This window comes from Crocuta crocuta, unplaced genomic scaffold (assembly GCF_008692635.1).
Source record: "Crocuta crocuta isolate KB4526 unplaced genomic scaffold, BGI_CrCroc_1.0 scaffold545, whole genome shotgun sequence".
Lineage (NCBI taxonomy): Eukaryota > Metazoa > Chordata > Mammalia > Carnivora > Hyaenidae > Crocuta > Crocuta crocuta.
The window spans coordinates 2883641-2907434 of record NW_027551563.1 but is presented as its reverse complement, the minus strand read 5'-3'; the positions used below and the strand labels follow the sequence as shown (position 1 = coordinate 2907434).

Genomic DNA, 23794 nt, shown 5'->3' with positions numbered 1-23794 from the left:
GCAGCAGTTTACATATATATCTCTATCATGATAGAGATATGATAAAGTGAATGAGATTGTTTTTACAATGAAAAAGCCAGCAATAATAACTTCTCAGCAGATTATGAACTATAGTTTATGCTATTCTTTAACCATGAATCTCTAGTTCGGAATGCGACTTTGCAATTGTTCCAAAATTAATTATGTACTAAATAAACTACATGCATGAGAAGCTATATTGACATTAATTGGCCTTTGAGAACAAAATATTTTCAATGTATGTTAGAGAAATGCAGCTTTCAAACCAGCCAAATCATAAATAAAAATGTTGCCAAATTTGAAGAAAAAAATATTTAGTTATATTTTTAAAGATCAAAAATTTCTTCTTCTTTGATTGTTGGCCTATATTAAAAATACATTAGTAAATGGTTTTAAGGTTCTGTGTGCCCATGCGTGCACACATACAACTCTGGAGCACTTGTATAGGCAGAAGAATTAATGCTGGCTTTGTAAAGCTGCTGAGTAGAAATGTGGATTTCCTGGCTATCTTATGTTACACTGTAGAAATAATTGAAACATAAAGAAAAAGGTAAAGTAAAAAGTATATGGCATGCAACTGGTTACTTTTATTTAGCTTTCATAATCTTCACTATGAATATTACAAGTGCAACTGAAGTTTAGCATATGTAGATTGCCATCTTTAATATTCTAAAGTCAAATTAAGAGTATATTTGCATATCATTTATTACTTGTTAAAATGAAGACATTTCAAATAGCTAGTTAGAGGACCACTCTCAAGAACTAACTGTCCGATTTTGTGTTAGAAGGTCAGACAAGTCAAAGATGTTAAAGTAGTAGAGCTTTTCAAAGTGATCAAATCCTTTGTTTGTAAATGATATGATGTAAAATGTAATGTCCTTAGAACAAGGATGCTGTTTTTATATTTTTTCATTTCTTTTTTTAAATATTGCTTTTAATCTCTACTACCTTTCCCTGTATAGGCTACAACTGCATTCAGATGATGGCAATCATGGAGCATGCTTACTATGCCAGTTTTGGGTACCAGATCACAAGCTTCTTTGCAGCTTCAAGGTAAAATGAAAGTCTCAATAATAACCATTTTTTATTTGAGAAAAAATAAAAGGAATTTTTATATTTCATATGATGTTGTTTTGTAACCTATTTGGGAGTTAACAGAAGCGATCTTTTTTTTTTTTTTTTTTTTTTAACTACAATCATTGATCCATTTCTCATCAAGCCTTAGATACTGGCCATGATTCAACATTACTTTTCATGAAATGATTTCTGTTAAAGAATATTCAGTTAATGTGCTGAAATTGTTATGCATTTGGAGGCCCGAGCCTCAGTCAGAAAATCATGCCTCACGGAAGTCATTATTGCCAGAGCTCACATCCTTTACTGGAAAGAGATTGACTCATATAGGAATGTGACAGAAGGCTCTTGCATAGGACATATTACTGCCCATAGAAGGATTATCCTTCTTTCTAGGCTAAAATCCAAGGAATGTGGATCTGTGGGCAGAAAGACACCAAGGAGTACTATGTAATTGAAGAGATATTGACCTGAATGATTGTAAGTTAAACATGTCCAACATTTTCTCCATCTCATGGAGCTTATGCTGTTGTGGCTTATAGACATCAATTCAATAATCATACATACTGATTTCATACAGACATCAATCTAATAAACATACATACTGATTTCTATCTGTGTAAAAGCTAAGAAGAAAATGATGGTGCTATAAGAGCCTAGAATGAGTGGTCTGATCAGTTTAGATTAGATCAGAACTGATGTTGGGACTGAGATATAAAACAAAAGTAAGAGTGAACTGGAGGGAAGAGTAAAGTAATAATAAGGAGATAGTTTTCCAGGCATAGAGAAAAGAGACCGATCCTTTTACCTGTTTCTCCTTATAGTAAATATAGTGAATAAATTACCTGTATTTATCATCTCTAAATCTTTCATTCTTCTCCTTTCTTGAACTCTTTCTGAGTAGGCTCTTCACCTCTTCATTGAAATTGCTTTTGTCAAGTGTACTGATGACCTCTACACTGTTAAGTCCAATGATCAGCTGTTATCCCACTTGAACTGTCAGCATTTGGCACAATTAGTTACTTGTACCTTGTTTGGACATTTTTCTTTCCTTGGTTTTGAGGAAAACGGTTATTCTCCTGTTGGTATATTTCCTATCTCTTTACTGCCATTTTTAAAATTTCCTTTGCCTTTTCTTACCACTAAATATTGGACCTTCCAGTGTTCAGCCCTTGGTTCCATTCTCTTCTGTATATGTTTGATGTACATTGAGGGTCTCATCAAGTCTCATCCATTCTTATGCCTTAAATACACTTTACATTATACTGGACTCTTCCCTTTCTGTACCTATCTATACTCAGCTATCATAAAACCTAACGACCTGTAACTTCAAAATGTATCCTAAATCTGGTTTCTTCAGTTGTTACCACCCTGTTCCAAGTTGCCATTATCTATAACCCGGCTTATCTCAATACCCTTTTAACTGGTCACTTTGTTTTTTCTTGTTCTTCCATCCCTTCCCAAGCCTTCTCTCCCTCCATTTACATGGGCTGCTTTCTACATGGTGAATTGACTAACCATTTAAAAATAAAAGTCAGATCTGGGGCATCTGGGTGGCTCAGTCAGTTAAGCGTCTGACTTTGGCTCGGGTCATGATCTCGTGGTTTGTGAGTTTGAGCCCCACATCAGGCTCTGTGCTGACAGCTTGGATCCTGGAGCTTGCTTTGAATTCTGTTTATCATTCTCTCTCTGCTTCTCCCCCATTTGTGCTCTGTCTCTCAAAAGATAAGTTAAAAATATGTAAAAAAAAAAAAAAAAAGTCAGATAATTTCTCTCTCTTGCTCAGAACCCACTAATGATTCCCTATCTCTTTCAGTATAAAAGTCAAAGGCTTTATACTGGCCCATAAGACCCCATGTGTTCTGGGTCTTGGTTGATTCTCTGGGCTCATCTCTTTATTAATTATTCCATTCTGGCTACCCTAGCCTATTTGCTGTTCTTCCAGTGTTCCTAGCTTATTAGATTATCTCTGTCCCCAGTGTCCTTTTTGTCTGGACATCCTATCTTTTAGATATTCAAACACCTTGCTCCTTTCTTCTTTTGGGTCTTTACTTGAACACTGCTTTCTTCATGAAACTCACCGATAACCCTGTTTAGGATAGCACACCTGCCATTTCCACCAGTGGCTTTGCTTCACTTCTCTTTAGAAAAGTTATTGCTATCTGACATCCCCCATGGTTTGCTTATTTATTTGTAGTCCTCCAATCCTCCAACTAGAATATAAATTCCATAAGGGCAGTGATATTTATTTTGTTCATTGCTGAATCTCAGAGCACAGACAATTCCGGGACACATGGTAGATGGCTTAATAAGTATTTGTTGAAAAAAACAAACGAATGAAAGAAGTTTTAAGGCTATTTACTGAACATGATATTCATTGAGTAGAAAAAGGCTAGGATAAGGAGAGAAAGGGGTAAAGTGTCCTAAATCCAAAGTTATTGGAAGGAGCCAGATTAGGCACTGCAGTAGGTCCTGATAATGTCCACAGTCTTCATCCTAAGGATAATGGGAGTACAAGTATGACTTCAGGCAGAGGATGAAATGCTCACATTTTCATTTTTTAAAGATAGTTCTTGCTTCCCAGTGGAGTTGGCTACCAGGAGACCTGCTATATACTAAGCACTATACTGCATCATGGGAAACCAGATAGTAATAACCCCTGCCCTCAAGGAGCATATGGTGTAGTGACGAAGTGAGATAATAAATAATCAAAAGAGTGATTGGGTGATTATTTACTTAAAAGGTAAAGTTGATGCTATGGAAGGCCAATATTGAGATTTTACATAGGTTAAGAAAAGCCTTCCCTCTTAAAGGAGTGATTTTTGCAGACTAGAAAACTGCTATTAACACAAACATGTGTGCCTGTGAGCTACCCATGTTTTCTACTTGGGTGATGACAAACATGGCACATCCTCTTGGCCTTCTGGCACCTGAAGGCATTCCAATTTGGGAATAAGTAAGTACTGGAGGGATGGCTTCACCCAAGGCACCAAGGACATTCAAAGAAATAGTCCAAGAGCCCACAGCTCCATGCAGTCATATTCACAGGAATGGCCAGGTATATGAACAAGGATTACCCTGTTCACCAGGCAAGATAGGCTTGGAAAGGAAATCAGAAATTCTGTGTATAGAGAAACAGAATTCACCTACTACTGGGGCACCTGGGTTGCTCAGTTGGTTAAGCATCCGACTTCAGCTCAGCTCATGATATCATGGTTCGTGGGTTCGAGTCCTGATCGGCCTCTGTACTGACAGCTTAGAGCTTGGAGCCTGCTTCAAATTCTGTGTCTCCCTCTCTCTTTGTCCCTCCCCAGCTCATGCCCGTCTCTCAAAAACAAGTAAACATTTAAAAGAAAAAAACAATTTGCTACCTACTTACTCAAAATGTGAATTTTCATTGGGATATGAATCTATGTCTAATAGCTGGATTTTAATTATTATTTTTTATTGAATGCCTTAAACTTTGCCTAATAGAAAATATTATTCCAGTTTGACTTGTAGCTAAGTATTATGTGATACTGAGTTTTCATATATAAAGTATCTTTATACACTCAATAATTGGTTCTTTGATTTAAATATGATATGATTTTGTTTCTGCTTTATTCTTTAACGTTAGCCGTTATGGAACACCTGAAGAGCTAAAAGAACTAGTTGACACAGCTCACTCAATGGGTATTACAGTCCTCTTAGATGTGGTACACAGCCATGCTTCAAAAAATTCAGAAGATGGATTGAATATGTTTGATGGGACAGATTCCTGTTATTTTCATTCCGGACCTAGAGGGAATCATGATCTTTGGGATAGTCGATTGTTTGCCTACTCCAGGTAAGTACATAAAATTTGGACATGTCTTTATTTAAAAAACATTTCAAGGAATATTACTAAATTCATTGTACAGGTAGTCTTTCAGTGGTATATAACTTCTTAAACTGATTTTTAAAAATTGGGTAAGGAATGTTTACCATCCATAGAGAATTTACCTTGTTTTGGATAGCACATGTATTTGTGGTAAGTTGCAATAAATTTCAGCTTTACCAACCTTATGCCATTTAAAACATATTGGCTTTATGGTCATTTAAAAGAATTTATGTGAATAAATCTTTCATATCTAAAAGAATACTTTATGAAATTGAATTAACTATAGCGAATCTCCTTTTAGTAGAAATACATACATTATTTTAAGTGGACAATTTTTAAAAATTATAATTCATAGTTTGCTATCTTAATGATACTGCCATATTATTTATCACAGCTAAATTACCATAACTTTATTAATACCTAACATTTATTAGTATGTAACATATCAGGTATGATGGCAAGTGTTTTTAGCTATATTAGCTACATGCTTTATTTTATTTATTTTGCATAACAACTCTACTTACACCTGGTAAGTCCTATTGTTAGTACCATGTTACATAAAGGTAAGCTAAGGCTTATTGTTGAAACAATTGAGATTAAACACATCTCTGACTTCTTTCACCATTTATAGAAGGGTGCTTTTGGTGATTAAATCTAAATACCTTAATAGGGCAAAACGTTTTAAAAAATCAAAGATACTCTGTATCCATTATTGATTATAAGTGAAAATATAATCAAAATATGCTGCCAGAAATTTAAAAAGGAACAGACTATCAATGTGTAACTAACTTTTTACAATAGAGTTTTTCTTTCTTTTTCCATTTATTTAGGTGTTGTTTTTTTTTTTTTTTTTACAAATACTTTATTGTCAAATTGGTTTCCATATAACACCCAGTGCTTATCCCCACAAGTGCCCTCCTCCATGCCCATCATCCCCCTTCCCCTCTCCCCCACCATAGATATTTTTGAAAATATTTAATGAATGTTCTTTTGTATGCTGCATTATACACAAACATACATGTATCTGGAAAACAAGGAGTATAGAAATATGCTTTAGCAAGTACTTTGACAAAATGAAGGTTTCTAATTTTTCAACATAAATTAGATGACTTTCATATGGAGTAAATTGTTTCTCTTTGCTCTTTCCTGAATATTATACATTGTTTTATATTCTGTATATAATATTCTGTTCATAACTGTATAGGAATCACTCATGCCAGACGAAGGAGCATAACATATGAGAAAAGACATGAAAAGTAGAAGCGGGTGGCAGGGTTCCAGGCCTAGTTTCGGTCTGGAACAAATTGATTAATCATTCTGGTTCTCAGGTTTTTCATTATAAGAAGAAGCAGAGTTTGGGGGCTAATACAATTCCTTTTGTAAAGGTATTTTGTATCTGTGTCACCTTTTTGAACATCGCTTTTCATACTATGGATTTAAAACAAGTAAAAAGGGCTGAGCCCATGCTAATTCTGTGATATAATTCCACTGTTGAGAAAATCTTGGAAAAAAAAAAAAAAAGATTGTGGGCAAGAGATACAATTAATTGAACTGTCTGGTTCATATTTGGATGAATAAGAGTTGACTCTGTACTATAGTACTGTGCCTTATGAAATAAATGCATTAAATGGTTAAATTTTTGTGTTATGACACAATTCTTCTGTAAAACTGTGTCTTTAAAAAGAAAAACTTTGGGGCACCTGGGTGGCTCAGTTGGTTAAGTGCCAACTTTGGCTCAGGTCATGATCTCATAGTTCATGAGTTCAAGCCTCGCGTCAGGTTCTGTGCTGACAGCTCAGAGCCTGGAGCCCATTTCGGATTCTGTCTCTCCCTCTCTCTCTGCCCTCCCCTGCTCACACTCTGTCTGTCTCTGTCTCTTAAAAATAAATAAGCATTTAAAAAATAAATAAAAAGAAAAACTTTAAGCAGGTGGATTTTTATGTTACAAAATGATTATTTTATTAAAATATTTTAGTGTAGTTTTCTATACCTTGAGCTCTTGTGATCCATTAAAAGCTATCCAGTTTTTAAAGAAAAGATATTATACATAACTCTGTTAAAAAACATTTCTATTATAGAAATTAAGACATTTAACATTTTATTTAATACTTGGTTTCTTTTGTTATGGAACTATTAACTATTAATCTTTCTCAGGTGCTTTTAGTAAATAATATATAGCATGGTTCTGGCTTATTATTTTTATTATGACCAAATTCTTTTGGCTACATTATGTTATATAGGCTTAGTACTTTGTAAATGTAGTTCCATTTAAAATGCATTTTATTATTCTATATGTTCTATTTGACAATACTGTACCTATATTTCCAATTTATTAGTATTAGTATTTTTTTATATAGGTTAATACTATTGGTTATGACATCATTATTATACAATACAGATAAAACCCTACAAAGCCAATTTAAACAATTTAAAGCACAAAATTTAAACAAATAATTGTGTAGTACTTAGATTGCTCAATATATAAAATAGTAAAGATTCTAGGGCTCTTTGAATTATTTTCCTCTACTGTATACAATTGATTAAAAACTTTATTAACAAAATTTATATTAGCTTGATGAAACTTTATCAGGATTTGTCTTTTACATTTTCTTCCTTATTTTCTGATTAGTTATAGCATATGTAATGTAACATTGCCTTGGTGCAATACAAAAGCCTTTCTTATAATCAGCGTTCATGTTGAAGTTTTTATTCTGCTCTTTTGATTATTTATTGCTGCTTAACAAACCAGCTCAAAGTTTAGTAACTTCATATAGTAGCAGTTGGGGCACCTGGCTGGCTCAGCCAGTGGAGCATGAGACTCTTGATTTCTGGGTTGTGAGTTTGGGCCCCATGTTGGGTGTAGGGATTACAGATAACAGAAATGTTTATTTTGCTTCCAGACATGCACTTTGGGTATAGCTAAAGAGGACAGCTCTTCCTTTCTGCATGTCATGTCAGTTGGAGTGGCTCAATTAAACGGTAGAGCAGCCACTTTTTTTAAGGATGGTTCATTCACATGACTGACAGTTGGTACTACTGACTGTCAGCTAGGAGCTCAGTCACAACTGTGGGCCAAAGGGCCTCAGTTCCTCTTCTTGTAGCCTACTGCACAGGCTACTTGGACTTTCTTACAATAGTGAATTACTAAATAACAGGGCATTCAGGCTGCCATTTCTTATGGTCTGGATCTAGAAGCTGACACAACATCATTTCTGCTATAAACTATATAGGTTGAACAGTTACAGATTTAAGGGACATGAGCTTTAAAGAATTTTAGTTCTATGTTTTAAAATACCCGTATCTAACAAGTTTTGACCATACAAAATCAATATGCTGTTTCACAAATTCAAAAACATTTTGAAATACCTGTCTATGTGGAAATATTTTTTCAGCTGTATTTCTGTGATAGAGTTTTGTCTTAAATAGTCATTTAAAAAAATTTTTTTTAATGTTTACTCATTTTTGGGAGACAGAGTACAAGGCGGGGAGGGGCAGAAAGAGGGAAACAGAATCTGAAGCAGGCTCCAGGCTCTGAGCTGTCAGCAGAGTCTGATGTGGGGCTCAAACACACAAACTGAGCTACCCAGGTGCCCCTGAAATAGGCAATTTGAAAAAAATTTGAAAAAATATATATACCTTTTATTATTTTTATTATTAATAATGTCATTGTTGACAATTAGAAAATATAAAAAGCCTCACATTATCCAAAATAAAGATTATTATTCTTAGTAAATATAAATAACATTCTTTGTCCATGAGTGCATTTAATGACTATAAACTGTTTAAACATGCATATACACACATGGAAACCTAGCCTTCATTATTACTCTCCCCCTAAGAATAGCTACTCTATGTGTTATTTTGGATTTTTCCTTATCCAGATAAAATCAGAAGCTACATATTTTAAAATACAAGTTATTTTCTACTGCTTATCTTTGATTTGTTGACTAATATACTCCATGGAAAAGCATATATAAATATGGTACATGGTTTGTGTAAGGCCTAAGCCTCTTCTTTGAAAACTTGTAATAATTTTTGAAATTATTATATTTACTGTTTGAAAAAAATTAATCTTATATAGAATCAGCTTCTGTACAGATATGTTGCTGATGCTCATTTCATCCCATCTATATGTCACAACCTGTCACTGCTTATAATCTCTGATTCAAGTGCCGTCATCAAAGTTATCAGAATTAAATCTCTCACTCTGAGTAATACCAGAGTTCCTGACTGCGCTATTTCATTACCTGCTATGAATAAATTTCCAATCAGGAGCTGCCCATGTTTTAATTTTCTGTCTACTCGGCTGAACTGCCTTCTAGCCCTGCTAAATTACTAATGACAGTTCATAACAGAGATTGGGTTGTCCTTACTTTAGTTGGTAAAGAGAACTTTCTGACAAATCAGTCATCCATAAGTTTCTGAAGTTTCTAGAGTTAAGAAATAATGGATACAATTTAGAGGTCTCAATTTTAAATTCTGTTTTGCATAGTTGTTTGGCACTGTGTAAATGCATTTGATAAAATAATAAGTTAACTGCAGATTTATTGAGCTTAAATGATTACTATGCCTTAACTATTACTAAAGGTTCAAATGAGTACCTTTTCTTTGTTGACTATTTCTCTCGGAGATAAGATATTAAATCTCAAAGGAGATAACAGAGCTAATGTTCTTTTTTTCCCTGAAACTTACATTTGGGTACAAAGATATTGTAATCATATTCTGTCAGCATGGGTTCATGATGAAACCACTATTAAGTAGAAAGATATTCTACTGTTATCTTGAGTTACTAGAGTTCCCTTTAGAAACAAAAGTAATTCCAGTTTGCATTTTAGGGTTATAATCACACGGAATGAAATACTCCTTAGTATAGACACTATAATAATTGGGTTTTTAATTGTGGTAGGCGTTTCCATAAGTTAAAATGTGGAAGCATATTCATGGGGGTCTTTCTTGTTTAGAGTGGATATCTGTATCTTAAGTGGTCTATGGTGTCATATCATACGGTTTTTCTTTTTTTAGTTTGTTAATATAGTAAATTCCATTTCTTAATTTTTGAATGTTAAGCCAGTCTTGCATTTCTGGGATAAACCCTCATGAACATAGTTGCTAATATTCTAGACAAAATTTTAGCACATTTATATATGATATTTTACCTTGACCAAATCAGTTCTTAATGATAAATCTTAAGGATTATTGTACGTAAATGTATTAGCTAACAAGTATATGGCACCATCATGATCAGTAAGACATGTAAAAAGTAAGCATCCAGAACATGTTTAGAAACTTGTAATATTATTTTTAGGGAACTTAAAAGGCATGTACTTCTTTGTGGTTTCTTGGAAGCAAAAAAAAATAAAAATAAAAATAAAAGTCATGGGTCATGGGGTGAAATAATTTCTCTTTTTTACTATAGTAAAAATGGCCACAGTAATAGAGCCATTTCTAATAGCATAGAAAAGGTAAATGTGTGCAACTCCTTTTGAAAGCAGTTTGGTATTATCTGGAAAACTTACAGATTCATATGTCCTAGGATGCACTGCAAAATACATATGCTTGGGAAACTCCTGAGCATATGCTGATCAGAAGTTTGGGAAAAAATAGACCAAAAAGTCATTCCCTTCAGGGCATGGATAAAGTTTAAAAATTAATTTGAAATAATGGTTTTTTAAAGAAATTTCTGTGATGCAGAAAGCATTTAGGGGAAAATAATCAAGAAAAAATTTCTATCATTGTGATTTTATTGCCACAATTTTATTCATAAAAGTTCTTTGTGAGGCACCTGGGTGGTTCAGTTGGTTGAACATTTGACCCTTGATTTTGGCTGGGGTCAAGGTCCCAGGGTCATGGATCGAGGCCCTCATGGGGCTCTGTGCTGAGTGTGAAGCCTGCTTGAGATTCTCTCTCTCTCTCTCTCTCTCTCTCTCTCTCCACACACACACACACACACACACACACACTGTCTCACCCTCCACCCTTCACCCCTGCTCGCCCGCTCTCTAAAATATAAAAATAAATAAATAAATATTTTTAAAAAGTTATTTGCATACACATACATTCTGGAAGNCATTGTTTTTAAATATGTAAATATAAATAATATAAATATAAACATAAATGAATTCTATTTTAGTTACTTTACAAAAGTAACCTAACTTCAGGAAAACTGGAAATATATAAGATAAATTTTAGCAAAGATGATACATGTTAGAGGGATTTGAAAAAAAGAGTTTTGTAATTTAATAATCCCAGCCATTGATTCTCTCATTTATATCTATGTATTTTAGTGAGCTGGTACAGCCAGGAGAAGCATTAAAGTAACATATCAAGGTGACTTTTAACTTTATTCAGACCCTTGACTATTTTTTCTTTATTTTAAAATTAGTTTCTTTGTGTGTATGCGTTAACAGTGCACTTAATATATTACTAAAATGTCACCAAGAAACAATAAATAAATACATATGTGGCAGGATGTTGCAAAGTTTTCACTGAGAGGGCACACAGTCAAAAAGTTTACTGATCACTGAATTAGATCATTTTTTAGAGAAATTAATGTTAACATCACAGATTTTATAAAAAATAATCTACTTTTAGGTCAACACCATAGAGTTTTTAAAATAAACTTTTTTTTGAATAGTTCATTTATTCTGTTGACTGTTTAACAAACATGAACTATCTACGAAGTGTCATGCCTTTATAGAGGTGCTATTTTCATTATATTCAAATATAGCACAAACCCTAAAATAAAATATCTTTTTAATTTCTTGGGTAGATTTCAACATTTCATATTTTTTTAAATTGAGGTAATACATCATCATTTTAGACAGACAAATATCTGTCTTACTTGCTTTATAAATTTACAAAAAGCAAAATGATTTTTATGAAGCAAATGATAGATGATTAAAAGACAATTTTGGACATTGATATAGCAAACAGCTAACTATTGCTAAGATCGTCAGTCAAATATAAACAAACTAATAATGGACTATTTTCCATTAAGAACATTAAAATCTCAGAGTAAGATTGTTGTTAATAGCTGCAATGAATGCTGGGTATGCCATAAAAAGTCTTAATTGTTTTCTTCTTTCATAGTACATTTTCTTTTCCTTTTAGTATTTCTTTGTTGTATAAACCAGAACCTTATTTTAGCTTGATTAAGGAAAATGGTTAAATCTACTATTTCAAAGAAAGTAGAGTGAGATTCAAAATTCAGACAGACTAATTCTCTTTTTTAAAAAAGATTAAGAAAGTTGCTATATCAATCTAATCTGTCTGGATTTGAGTGTGAACAGTAGAAATGTAGCCTCTCTCACAGGGTTTATGAGATTATTCAGCCTAGGAGAAAGGTTTCTGTCCATGCAGAGCACAGCACAGGGGTGAGGATTTACAGTCTTTGTACGAACTTTGTTGCAGGCATTATCTGTCCCGTTTATTCCCCACAAGTCTAAAATTTAGGCGCACAGGGATATTGTGAAAATATCTTGAGTATTTAGGTCTTATTCACCGGCAACATTCACTTTCTCAAATCCAAACTCACCTTAAAGTAGGGCAGTTCTACTTCGTAATTTGCCTTAAATTTGAAAATGCTGCTCACTGCTCTAAAAGCCGCTTCTTTAGCTAAGACAATGGTCCATTTCAATGATTTCAGTGGTTCCTATTCAATGATTATTCATTTAAATGTGGAAATTTTATAGAGTCTATAATAATAATATCTGGTGTTGTTAATGACCTTTTTAAACAAGCAAGTAAAAAGTGAAAAAAAAATCTATTTCCTATCTGTCTGTAACGAAACAACTTGTTTAAACATGTCTATTTCCTAGGGAAAGGACTAGCAGTTTTGAAGTTATAAAGCAATATTTCATGGTTTCCTAGCTGAATGATTTCCTTAGCATTAAGCTGCAGATAAATAATCCATGTTATACTGAGCCAATTATTTTCAGAAAATACAGGTATCTCATAATCTTGGAGGGACACATTTGTAAGTAGTACAAAGATTATTCACTTTTGAGGGCTTTCCCCCTACTCATTTGGATGACCAATCTGGCCTATTTTTCTCTAATTCCTGAATTTCCCCTCCACACTTTGTGATGGTGAGATATCCCTGTTTGGTTATACCTCAGGTCCTCAGTCTGTCTTCTTTTTCTTTCATTGTTAGTAAAGAAGCCCTCAGCCTCAGGACTGATTTCACTGTCTCTTTCCAGGCTAATAATATGCCTTCCAGAGATCAGACCTTTGCCTTTGTAGCCTTTCAAAATTCTGTCTGCTGAAAGCATCAGTAAAACTCAGGGGCAGTTAGAGTTAACATTTTCTCTGAGTACTTCAGGAAACAAAACAACATGATAGCTAACTGTTCTAAAACTTGAACTCTGTTCTTAGTACTGTGTTAGGGATAGCAAATGGGCCCAACTGGCTGTCTAGGTGTGCCCACCTGGTCTTTGTCATCTGATGATAATCATGATGATTATAGTGCTGACCATTGTTAAGGGGCATTCAATTTGGAGTTATTTGGTGCTTTACATATATTATTGAACTTCCTTCTGTGACTACCTGATATAAAATGACTCCAGTAGGAGCACCTGAGTTGCTCAGTCCATTAAGCACCCCTTGATTTCGAGTCAGGTCAGGATCTCACTGTTCATGAGTTCCAGCCCCATGTTGGGCTCTGCCACTGACAGCATGCAGCCTGCTTGGGAATGAATCTCTCTCACCTCACTCTCTGCCCCTCTGCTTATGCAATCTCCTCTGCCAACCCCCCTCAAAATAAATAAATAAACATTAAAAAATAATTAAATTAAGTAAAATGACTCCTCTAGTCCCCCATCATTCCCTCTCTCCTATTGTCTAATTTTTGTCCAGTGTACTTAAATCCACTGTGTGACATTCTAAACATTGTGTATTTTTAATTTTCATGTTATATGTATTGTTTATATATTAAATATGGATGTAAAACTAATAGTTCATTTTTTTAGAGAAAATATTTTATTTGCAGTAAAGCAGTCTCACACTTTATCTTATAAGCTTTTCACTAACAAATTTAAATACATACACTCACAAACATATATTTAGTTATATATGTATATAATATATAATATTGTTATTAATATAGTTATACATATAATTAAATAGTTAAGATCTGGTATAATATAAAGGAGGTGGTTTTGGAACTAGGTGACTTGGATCTTGAACCAAGTAGGTTAACACTTGAATCTGTTTCATGAATAAAGAACTCATAATAACATTATTTATGTGCCACAGGGCACTTGTTCAAACTATTTTAAATAGTAATTGAAAATGTGTGGTAAACTAGAATATAGACTGTTAAGGACAGTTGGAGACGTACTTTCCAGTTTTCAGTAAAGAAGGAAAGTGGGGCTCAGCCCCCAAAGCAGGCAGGGAACTGAGGGAATCAGCCAGGTGGTGCTGTTGGCAACCTGGAGCTAACAGGTGCTGTCTAACGGTGCTCCACCCAGGGCTCCGGCCAGTTTCCACATGAAAACGTAACCTGTGTAGCCACAAGTTCCAATTCTTCAAGCCAGAATTCTACACTTTATCTGAAATCTCTCCATTTTTTTAAAAATTTAAAAAAAATTTTTTTTTTATGTTTTATTTATTTCTAGGAGAGAGAGAGAGACAGCGTGAGCAGGGGAGGGTCAGAGAGAGAGGGAGTCACAGACTGAAACAGGCTCCAGGCTCTGAGCTGGCAGTCAGCACAGAGCCTGACGTGGGGCTCGAACCCACGAACCGCGAGATCATGACCTAAGCGAAAGTCGGACGCTTAGCTGACTAAGCCACCCAGGCGCCCCATGAAATGTCTCCATTTTTAAATGTCTGCAATTGTTGGAAGAGGTAAACAAGAGAATGTGGCCACTGACTGACCTCCAAGCTGGACTCAGGCAATCAGATGATCCTCAACCCCTCTCCTGCCCTTGGAATGTCCACTCTGCTTACCGTTTCCACAATGGGAGCCATTCCAAGGACAAAGCCTTGAGCGGGCCAGGTGTTGTTGAGACTATCCAGACAGTACGTGTACCTGAAGCCAGTTAAGGCCTCTATACAAACTTTTAAGATTCTGGTGGGCGGGTATGGAGATCTACTCATCTTGCAGCTGCCCAAGACAAGCTTCATATGTAAATTCCTTGGCTTATTAAAACTGCCACCTACCAATCTGAAGTGGCCCGCCTCTTACATGATCTCTCCTCAGCCTTCATGTATTCTGGTTTCAGATCATACCTAGGAAGCCCCTGAAGTTGCAAACTAACAGCAATTAATTTAAAGTTTTGAAGTTACCAGACCAAAGGAACACACATTTGAGATGGATATAATCCCTGGGCCATGAGGGCTATCTCTGCACCCTAAGATATGTATGCCTTGGGCTGTGACAATTTCAGATTCTACCAAACTTCTAAAATTAAATAGTAAATTAAGTAGTCAAATATGATAAGGACAATGATACTTTTACAGATTAAATACAACATTGTAACTCTTTTGATTAGCAGTGAGGATTTTATAAACTTAAACTGGTTGTATGATATCATTCAGAAAAATTATGTTAACATTTTGATTTTAAATAGTAGAAGAATCAACAAATAAGTGTCTTTTAAGACAGGCTCAATAAAACAAAATGTACGTTTGTTGAAGAAATCTACATAGTTGAAATGCAATAACTTTGTTTAAGACTTTGCATCTTAGTTGTGATTTCTTAAAAAAAAAAAGTAAATGTAGTTATTGACCTTTGGAGGCAATACAGAGAATGGGTAGTGGCCTTGGCTGTAGTTACCAGCCTGGACTCAAATACTAGTTATACCACTGATTAGCATGTAAATACAGCCAGATTAATGAATCTTTTCTAAATTTGATTTTCCCCTCTGTAAGATAAGATTCTAAATGTACCTCACTCTTGTGATTGTGAGGGTTTAGTGACACATTTATCCGCATGTCTGACTTACAGTCGTGCTAATTGCATTGTCACCGTCATTACCGTATCATTGCATAATTTTCTTGTGGGCAGATTAACCAGCCAGCCTAGTCCTCTGGGACAGATTCAGAGGCATGAAGACAAGTAACAGCATTTTGATTTCATGATCCAAAGGACATGCCATAATCTCTGTGGGTCTTTGTTCATTTGTTTGTATGGTTTCACGCTATTTTTTAAATTTGTAATGTTTATATCTGAGAGAGAGAGAGAGAGATAGACACAGAGAGAGAGAGAGCGAGCAGGAGAGGGACAGAGAAAGAGGGAGACAGAATCTGAAGCAGGATCCAGGCTCTACGCTGTCAACACAGAGCCCGATGCAGGGCTCAAACCTGTGAGATCATAACCTGAGCTGAAGTCAGATGCTCAACTGACTGAGCCACCCAGGCGCCCCTTACACTATTTTTTTTTAAAGCACATTAAGTTATTTTTGTTGTTGTTTTTGTTTTGTTTTATTTTTAGTGGAAGCACAAAATTAGCAACATTTGTGAAATGACCAATGATGATCAATATCTAATGGTGTTGAGAAGTCACAGCCAAGAGCAATGTTAGGAAGAGAGAAAATCCATCAAGGTCAGAAACCAGAAATGAAACCACAGCAGTCTAAGGCCACTTAGGTGCAGCAGCAGACAGTTCCACACTCCACTTCTCTCTCTGGGCATCATTAGACTGCAGTGTAAAATAATCATAATGAACGCGAGTCATTAAAAAAAAAACTTTGTCATGTTCGAAAATTTGCTAAGATGCCAGGAAGAAGGAAAATGTAACTTCAAAGTATTTCCATTAAAAATGTTAAAATTTTACATGTTGTTGTAAGGATTAAATTAAAGATATCTGTCAACATTTTTTTAATGAGGATTACTGTAAAAACTTTATTTGTGTGGACTGCTTTTTTTCCCTTCTAATGTGGGGTAAGCAAAGCATCTGTCTACTTACTATTATTTTTAAATTTTCTGGTGTGAAAGGCATTTATGAAACAGCTATTGAATTAATTTTGTTTTTTTAAAGATATTTAAATTTTTTTTAATGTTTATTTTTGAGAGAGAGACAGAGCATGAGCAAGGGAGGGCAGAGAGAGAGGGAGACACAGACTCTGAAGCAGGCTCCTGGCTCTGAGCTATCAGCACAGAGTCCGACTTGGGGCTTGAACTCATGAACCATGAGATCATGACCTGAGCAGAAGTAGGACACTTAAGTCACTGAGCCACACACGTGCCCCTGAATTAACTTTTAAATCAGGGCTGTCTTTATATTTCTTAGGACACTATATTTCTTAGGACACACTATTATGTGGTGCTGTGTTCTGAATTTTAATCTCAGAATGTTTATTGTAAATCAGATTGTTTATTCTTTCCCAGTAATAGAGTTTTTTAGTGTAATGGCTAAGCTGATTTTGGTAATAGTATCTAGAATAATTCAGGCAGGAGGGGTCTACTTTATTCTTATAGTTCTTTCTTCTTTCTGTTTTGAGTGGCCATTGATGTTGCGGCAATGGTTATAAGTAGGGAGATCATACCTTTATGCCTGTTGTTCGGTGCTCCATCTGGAATAGCATTTACCCCGATCTTTTTCTTTCTGACAGAGTGTTATTATTATTATTTTTTTAAATGTTTATTTAGTTTTGAGAAGAGAGTGAGTAGGGGAGCGACAGAGAGAGAGAGAGAGAGAGAGAGAAAGACTCCCAAGGAGTCTCCAAGCTGTCACCACAGAGCCCAACAAGGGGCTTGAGCCCACGAACCATGAGATCCTGACCTGAGCTGAAATCAAGAGTCGGATGCTTAACAGACTGAGCCAGCCAGGCACTCTGACAAAGTGTTACTATTCAGAGTCCCCTTATAATAACTAACATGGGCTTTGCTTGACCTACACTTTATCCTTCTTGCTTCTGCCATGAGCTCATCTCCCACCCTGTGTGGTTACATTTGAAAGGCTATCAGAAATAGTCTATCTCTCCATCTTTTCCAGGACCTTTCCAGAAGTAACATATCTTACATCTCCTGTGCAAGAAGAGAATTCAGGGAGCTTAGTGATGAAATGAAGTGGATAAGCATAGCAAACACTTCCAGGCCACAGGGGGAGCAAGGGAAGCACTGAGGGCTGCTGGCTCTGCTGTCAGGCTGCCGGCCAGCAGGGTCAGTGGGAAAATGGGAAATGAGAGGCAAGGTGTATATTAAATAAGCATGCACAATAGAAACCCAACAGTCCTACTGAGGAGCATATAGAATGATACTGTCCAAAAGAAATATAATGCAAACCACATACTTAATTTTAAATATTCTAATGTCCACATCCATCTCTAAAGTGGTTATTAAGGATCTATGTTATGGTGCAGTTGGAAGATTTTTAATATTAAAAATGCATAAAATTCTTAGCATAGTTCCTGGAATATAATAAGAATCAGTTTTGTTTCTTAAAACCTCAATGGTTTACTCCACATCTAGACTAAATTGTTGAGCTCAGATTTACATATCTTGCAAACTCTGAACATATATCCACTTAATAATTATAATTTCTATTTATATTATGTCCTAATTATTTCTCAAATCAAGATTATTCCTTCTACTCCCCACAGTGAGTTCAATGCTTTTATTTGATTATCTACCTTCACTCCTTGCTCTCTTATCTGTAAATATGTGTTTTATTTATATCACTTACTGAATTGCTTTGTCATTATTTCGCTTTTCTCCTGTATACCAAGCATGAATGTAAGCTTCAGCAAGGCAAAGACAGTTTGTCTTGTTTCTCTCTAGGAAATGCTTGACTCATTTAGACACAAATTTATTGGGTGGATCAATGAATGAATGAATGTATTTGTGCTTTCTGATATTCCCAAATTACAATATAGGTCTCATACATCTTATAGCCCTATTGTTTAGCACAGTGTCTCAGAACATACCAGAGTAGACTGTCAAATGTTTGTCCAACTGAGCAACAATGAAACCCATTATCTGTACAGAGTAACACCTTTTAAATATTTTAGGTCCTTTTATTCCCAGATATAGCAAATAGTCTTTCAGTTAATTCATGAAGTAACAATGGCATCAAGGTCTGTTACTGGCTCTTTGTTCCAGTAAAACTCCTTTGGGAAATGATCCACCAAGGAAGAAAGTTCAGCAGGATATCAACGTGTGTCATGCAAAGAGTGTTCAGTGCTCAAGTAAATTTAGAAAACCCTGAATTAAATCCAGTTCAACATATTTCTTTACAGTTAAAATTCTTGGAATGTTTAATTAGCTAGTGTGCATTTTGAACCTCCAAGTAAGTGCTATACAGCAAAACTTTATTTCTCAAATGTCTTTGATCTTGAAGTACTTCAGTGCACTTTGATGAGAATTAAAAAAACAAAAAATCTTAACATGGCTTAAGAGGTTTTTGAAGGACCGGAATTTGATCTCATCATAACATATTCTTTCTCTCGCTCATGAATCTCTTTACCACTCTGGTGCTTTTCCTGTATCAGGAACCTCTGCACATGCTTCTCTCTCAGCTTGGAGTATTTCCCTTGTATGGTTGTCTCCTGTGTATTTTCCAGTCCACAGTGTAAAAGCCCCTTCTTTACTAGTGTAAATTCCCCTGGAATGGTTGCTTATGGCTTCTTCTTTTTATCCTTCATTTGTTTATGATAATCTGTGGCTAAAATTTGTGATATTCATATACTATATTTTAAAATAGTTATAACTTACCTGTTTGTCCTTTGATCTCATAGTTAGGATATATCCCGTTGTATCAGTTGTGCATGTGATACGTCCATATTATAAACATTGTTAATAGTGGCTTTACATTTTTATAAAGAATATCCTGTTGGAAATTTGTATCCTTACAATAAAGTAAAAATTTTCAATAACCCTTTAACCAATAAAGGTATAGGTACAGTAACATGTGGTAGTTAGGGTAGGGAATTAGGGTAGATTTGCTTTGACATTCAAGCTCTTCTATGTCTAGATTATGTGCAGCTCCTTCCCAAGGGGTACTCATCAGCTTTAATTGTGTACTTCACTGAAACCTCTTTATTTCCATCTCTTCTTTACCACTTCCCAAACCCCATCAACATGTAGTATCCTTTATTTATAATGTACTTTTTGGATAAATGAAGCTTCTTTACTATTATTTCTTCAAGCAGAAAATAATAGCGCAACTGCTTCAGGATTACCCTTATTTAAAGAAAATACTATATATCAGTCTTCCTCCAACAGCCCGTCAAAAGTTTGTCTGGCTGCCTTTCTTCTTTTTTTCATTGCATTTCTCTCTCTCTCTCTATCTCTCTCTCTCTGACTCTGTCTGTCTCTCTGGCTCTCTCTCCTAAATAGATCTCAGCTGTGCATTTGGTAATTTCAGCTTTAAGATATTTAAAAGAAGAGAGCCAAAAAACAAACAAATATACTGAAGCATTTTATTCTTTATTTATGCTTGTCAATTTCTGGAAAGAGCTGAAGGAAAATTATCTCTATGTTCTTTTTAGAAGTCTTCATATATGTTCTGTCAGTGAGCCTGACATGGGACTTGAACCCACAAACAGTGAGATCGTGACCTGATCTGAAACCAAGAGTCAGATGCCCAACTGACTGAGCCACCCAGATGCCCCTGAATCTAGTAATTTAGAGATACAGGGAACAAACTGGAAGGAAGCTTTTCTGCAAGATGCATCAACATCCTGCAGAAAGTAGAAAGATGATTGATTCTTATATGTGCTTATAAGTTGTTACCACATAGATATTATATGTGCTTATAAGTTGTTACCAGCTAGATATTAACTAGCTCATGTGATTATGCACTAGGTTGCTTTCCTGTGTTTTCTTACCATTTATGTGTGTGTGTGTGTGTGTGTGTGTGTGTGTGTGTGTGTGTGTGTAGACACATCTGAAATCTTAAAGTTTATCCAGATTAGTCATAGAGTACTTAATGTTTTGGTTTCTTTCACTTAACTACAGCTCATAATCTCCACACACTTAAAATTGACAGAAAGTAGGACAAGAATATACACTTCCAGGCTGTGCAGGTAGGTTTGTCTTAAAGCAAAGGGAGTTTTGTTTTAAAAATAGATATGAACTACTTTCTCTGTATTAGAAATGTCTGTAAAATGTCTTTGGAGAAAAAAGTGAACTTCTTAGGGTCTTAGCTTCATAAAATGAGGAAATAAGTATTAGGAGCCAGAGGCTTTATGGACACATGTTGATGATTAAGTAATTTGTTGCTGAGTATTACTTATCAAAAATATTTTTGGCATATTGAAGTGCTGATTTAACTAAGTTATTTAACAAAAAAATGTATTAAGTACTTATTATGTATCCAACATGTCTAAACCCTGGGAATGAAGCAGAAAAAAACAAAAACAAACAACAACAACAACAACAAAAACAACAACAACAGTAGGACCCCAGTCCTCAGAACGCTGCATGTGGGGAAGGCAGAGAGTTTATAGGAAGTTTCCAGATAGTGGTGGGTACCATGAAGAAAACTAAAGCCAGGTGGTTCAGTATTGTCTTCTGTGGCAGCATTTAGTGTGGTCACGGTAAGCATTTCTAAAGAGGTGATATTTAAACAGAGACCCAAATGGAAGGGTGCAATAAAAAACTCAATATAAAATCCATTATGAATCATGAGGAGAAAAGCAATTGTGAAGTCCCTGTGTGGGGAATGAACAGGGTTGATGTCTTCAAGAGAAGGCAAAAGAGATGTAGAATGGTAAGCAAGAGAGAATTTTAGGAAAATCCAGAGAGTTTGGTGGCAGTTTCAGATTATGGAGCCTTGTAAACCCTTATAAGGATTTTGGCTTTTCTTCTCTTTCATTCAATTCATTCTCTGTTTGATGGGAACCTGTTAATAGGTTTGGATCATGGGAATGGTGTGACAATATTGAAAAAGTAATTCTGCCTACTCTAGGATAAAGTAGGAGGTAGAGAGGTGTGGAACAGGTGTGGAGTCAGTGGGCTGGCAATTTAAAATTGGAAGTTACCTGCTAATGGAAGTTATTTCAAGTTATAAGATGGTATCAAAGCACTTGAAGAGTGAGGGTGAGGAAAACTATGGTCCGCTCCCGAGTTCTGAGTTACTCTCACATGCAGAGGTCAGGAAGACAAACAGAAGGCAGCTAAGAAGACAGGGAAGGGTTCACAGATGAAATAGGAGGTAGTATTCACCAATGCCAACAGTATCTGCAGGGCCCAAGACCACTGATTTGGACTTATGGTCATTTATTTGGAGTAAAAAGAGTTTTGGTGGAATGGTTGGACTAAAATTCTGATTCAGTGACACTACTGGGTATTTACCCAAATATAACAAAAACACTAATTCAAAGGGATACATTTAGTACTTCTGTGTTTATCACATTATTTATAATAGCCAAATTATAGAAGTAGCCTAGGTGTCCAGCAATAGTGGAATAAAGAAAATGCGATGTATGTATATATATATATCATATATATATACACACACACATACACAATGGAATATTATTCAGTCATAGAAAAGAAAAATCTTGCCATTTGCAACAACATGGATGGATCTAGAGAGTATTATACTAAGCAAGGTAAGTCAGTGAGAGAAAGACAAATACCATATGATTTCACTCATGTGGAATTTGAGATACAAAGCAGATTAACATAGGAGGAAAAAACAGAGAGAAACCAAGAAATAGACTCTTAAGTATAGAGAACAAACAGAGGGTTAACAGAGGGGAAGTTGGTGGAGATATGGGTGAAATAGGTGATGGGGAGTAAAAGTACACTTATGTTGATGAGCACTGAGTAATATATGGAAGTGTTGAATCACTGTATTATACACCTGAAACTAATATAAACTAATATAACTACACTGGGATTAAAATAAAAAATAAAATAAAATAAAATAAAATAAAAATTCTGATTCAAACAGTTTAAGAAGAGAATGGGAAATGAGAAAATCAAGGCAGCAAATGTAGATACATTTTGTGAGGAGATATTCTTTAAAGCAGAGCTAAGGGGGAAGGTTAACATCAGAACATTTATTTTAAGGTAAGAGATACTACAGCCAATGGTATTGAACTGATAGAGAAGAAGAAATTGCTAAGTCAGCAGAGAATGGATAACTATAGGTGCATATCCCTTCAGAAGGGAAGAAAAGATGGTATTTGATGTACCAACAGAGGGTTGCTCTTGGGAAAGTGCAGAGACAATTCATCTGATGGAACAGGAGGCAGAGTCTTTGGGTTTTAAGCAGCGAGGAGGGTAGTTTTGATCAGGTGTTGATGATGTTTTCTAATTGCTTCTATTTTTTCAATTAATAAAAATATGGACTAGCCACTGAAAGTGAAAAGTTAAGGGAGAGGTACTGGAAATTCCAGGCGAGAAGAGGTAGAATTATCATCGGAGAGAGTGGAGGAGTTGTTTCATTTAGGAAGTATGATGAGATTCCTGAGTAATTCTGAGGACCCACCCAGGTGTGGGCTAAGCAGAAAGTTAGATTTGACCAGGGCTAGGGTTCTGCTAGGACTGGGGGCCTTCTCTTAAATTCCATCAAGGGCTGTTGGGAGGATAGTCTCCTAGGATTCCCTCAGTAGATTTTTGAATGACATTTGCCTTCTCCATTTCCCTTAAATATCTGTAGAGTTAATTTTTCCAGTTAATGACAGAAGGAGTCATAGTTGGTTGTTTTTTTTTTTTTTCAGGTCACATCTATTAAGTAATCAGTCACAGCAGGGAGTATAATTAATTATAAGTTAAGTAAGCTTGAGAGACAAGTTATTTGAATGTACCCAATTTATCACTGAGTATATTCTTTATAGTATTGCAGGAGTGATCTTTCTCAAATGCAGATTTAGTGTGTGACTCACAAAAGTAAATCATTCAGTGGTAAGATATAGCCTATGACAGTTGTTTCTAAAGAGACAAATGCTAACA

The 23794-nt window shown here is 35.3% G+C and overlaps 1 protein-coding gene across 1 annotated transcript in view; it reads left to right on the top strand.

The window, feature by feature from the left end:
- Window positions 1-23794, top strand: part of GBE1 (1,4-alpha-glucan branching enzyme 1) — a 269814-nt gene that overhangs the window by 134208 nt on the left and 111812 nt on the right. Inside the window, exons 6-7 of the mRNA XM_077750044.1 lie at window positions 981-1071; window positions 4709-4918. Coding sequence (XP_077606170.1) covers window positions 981-1071; window positions 4709-4918 — 301 coding nt within the window. The remainder of the gene's footprint in view (window positions 1-980; window positions 1072-4708; window positions 4919-23794) is intronic.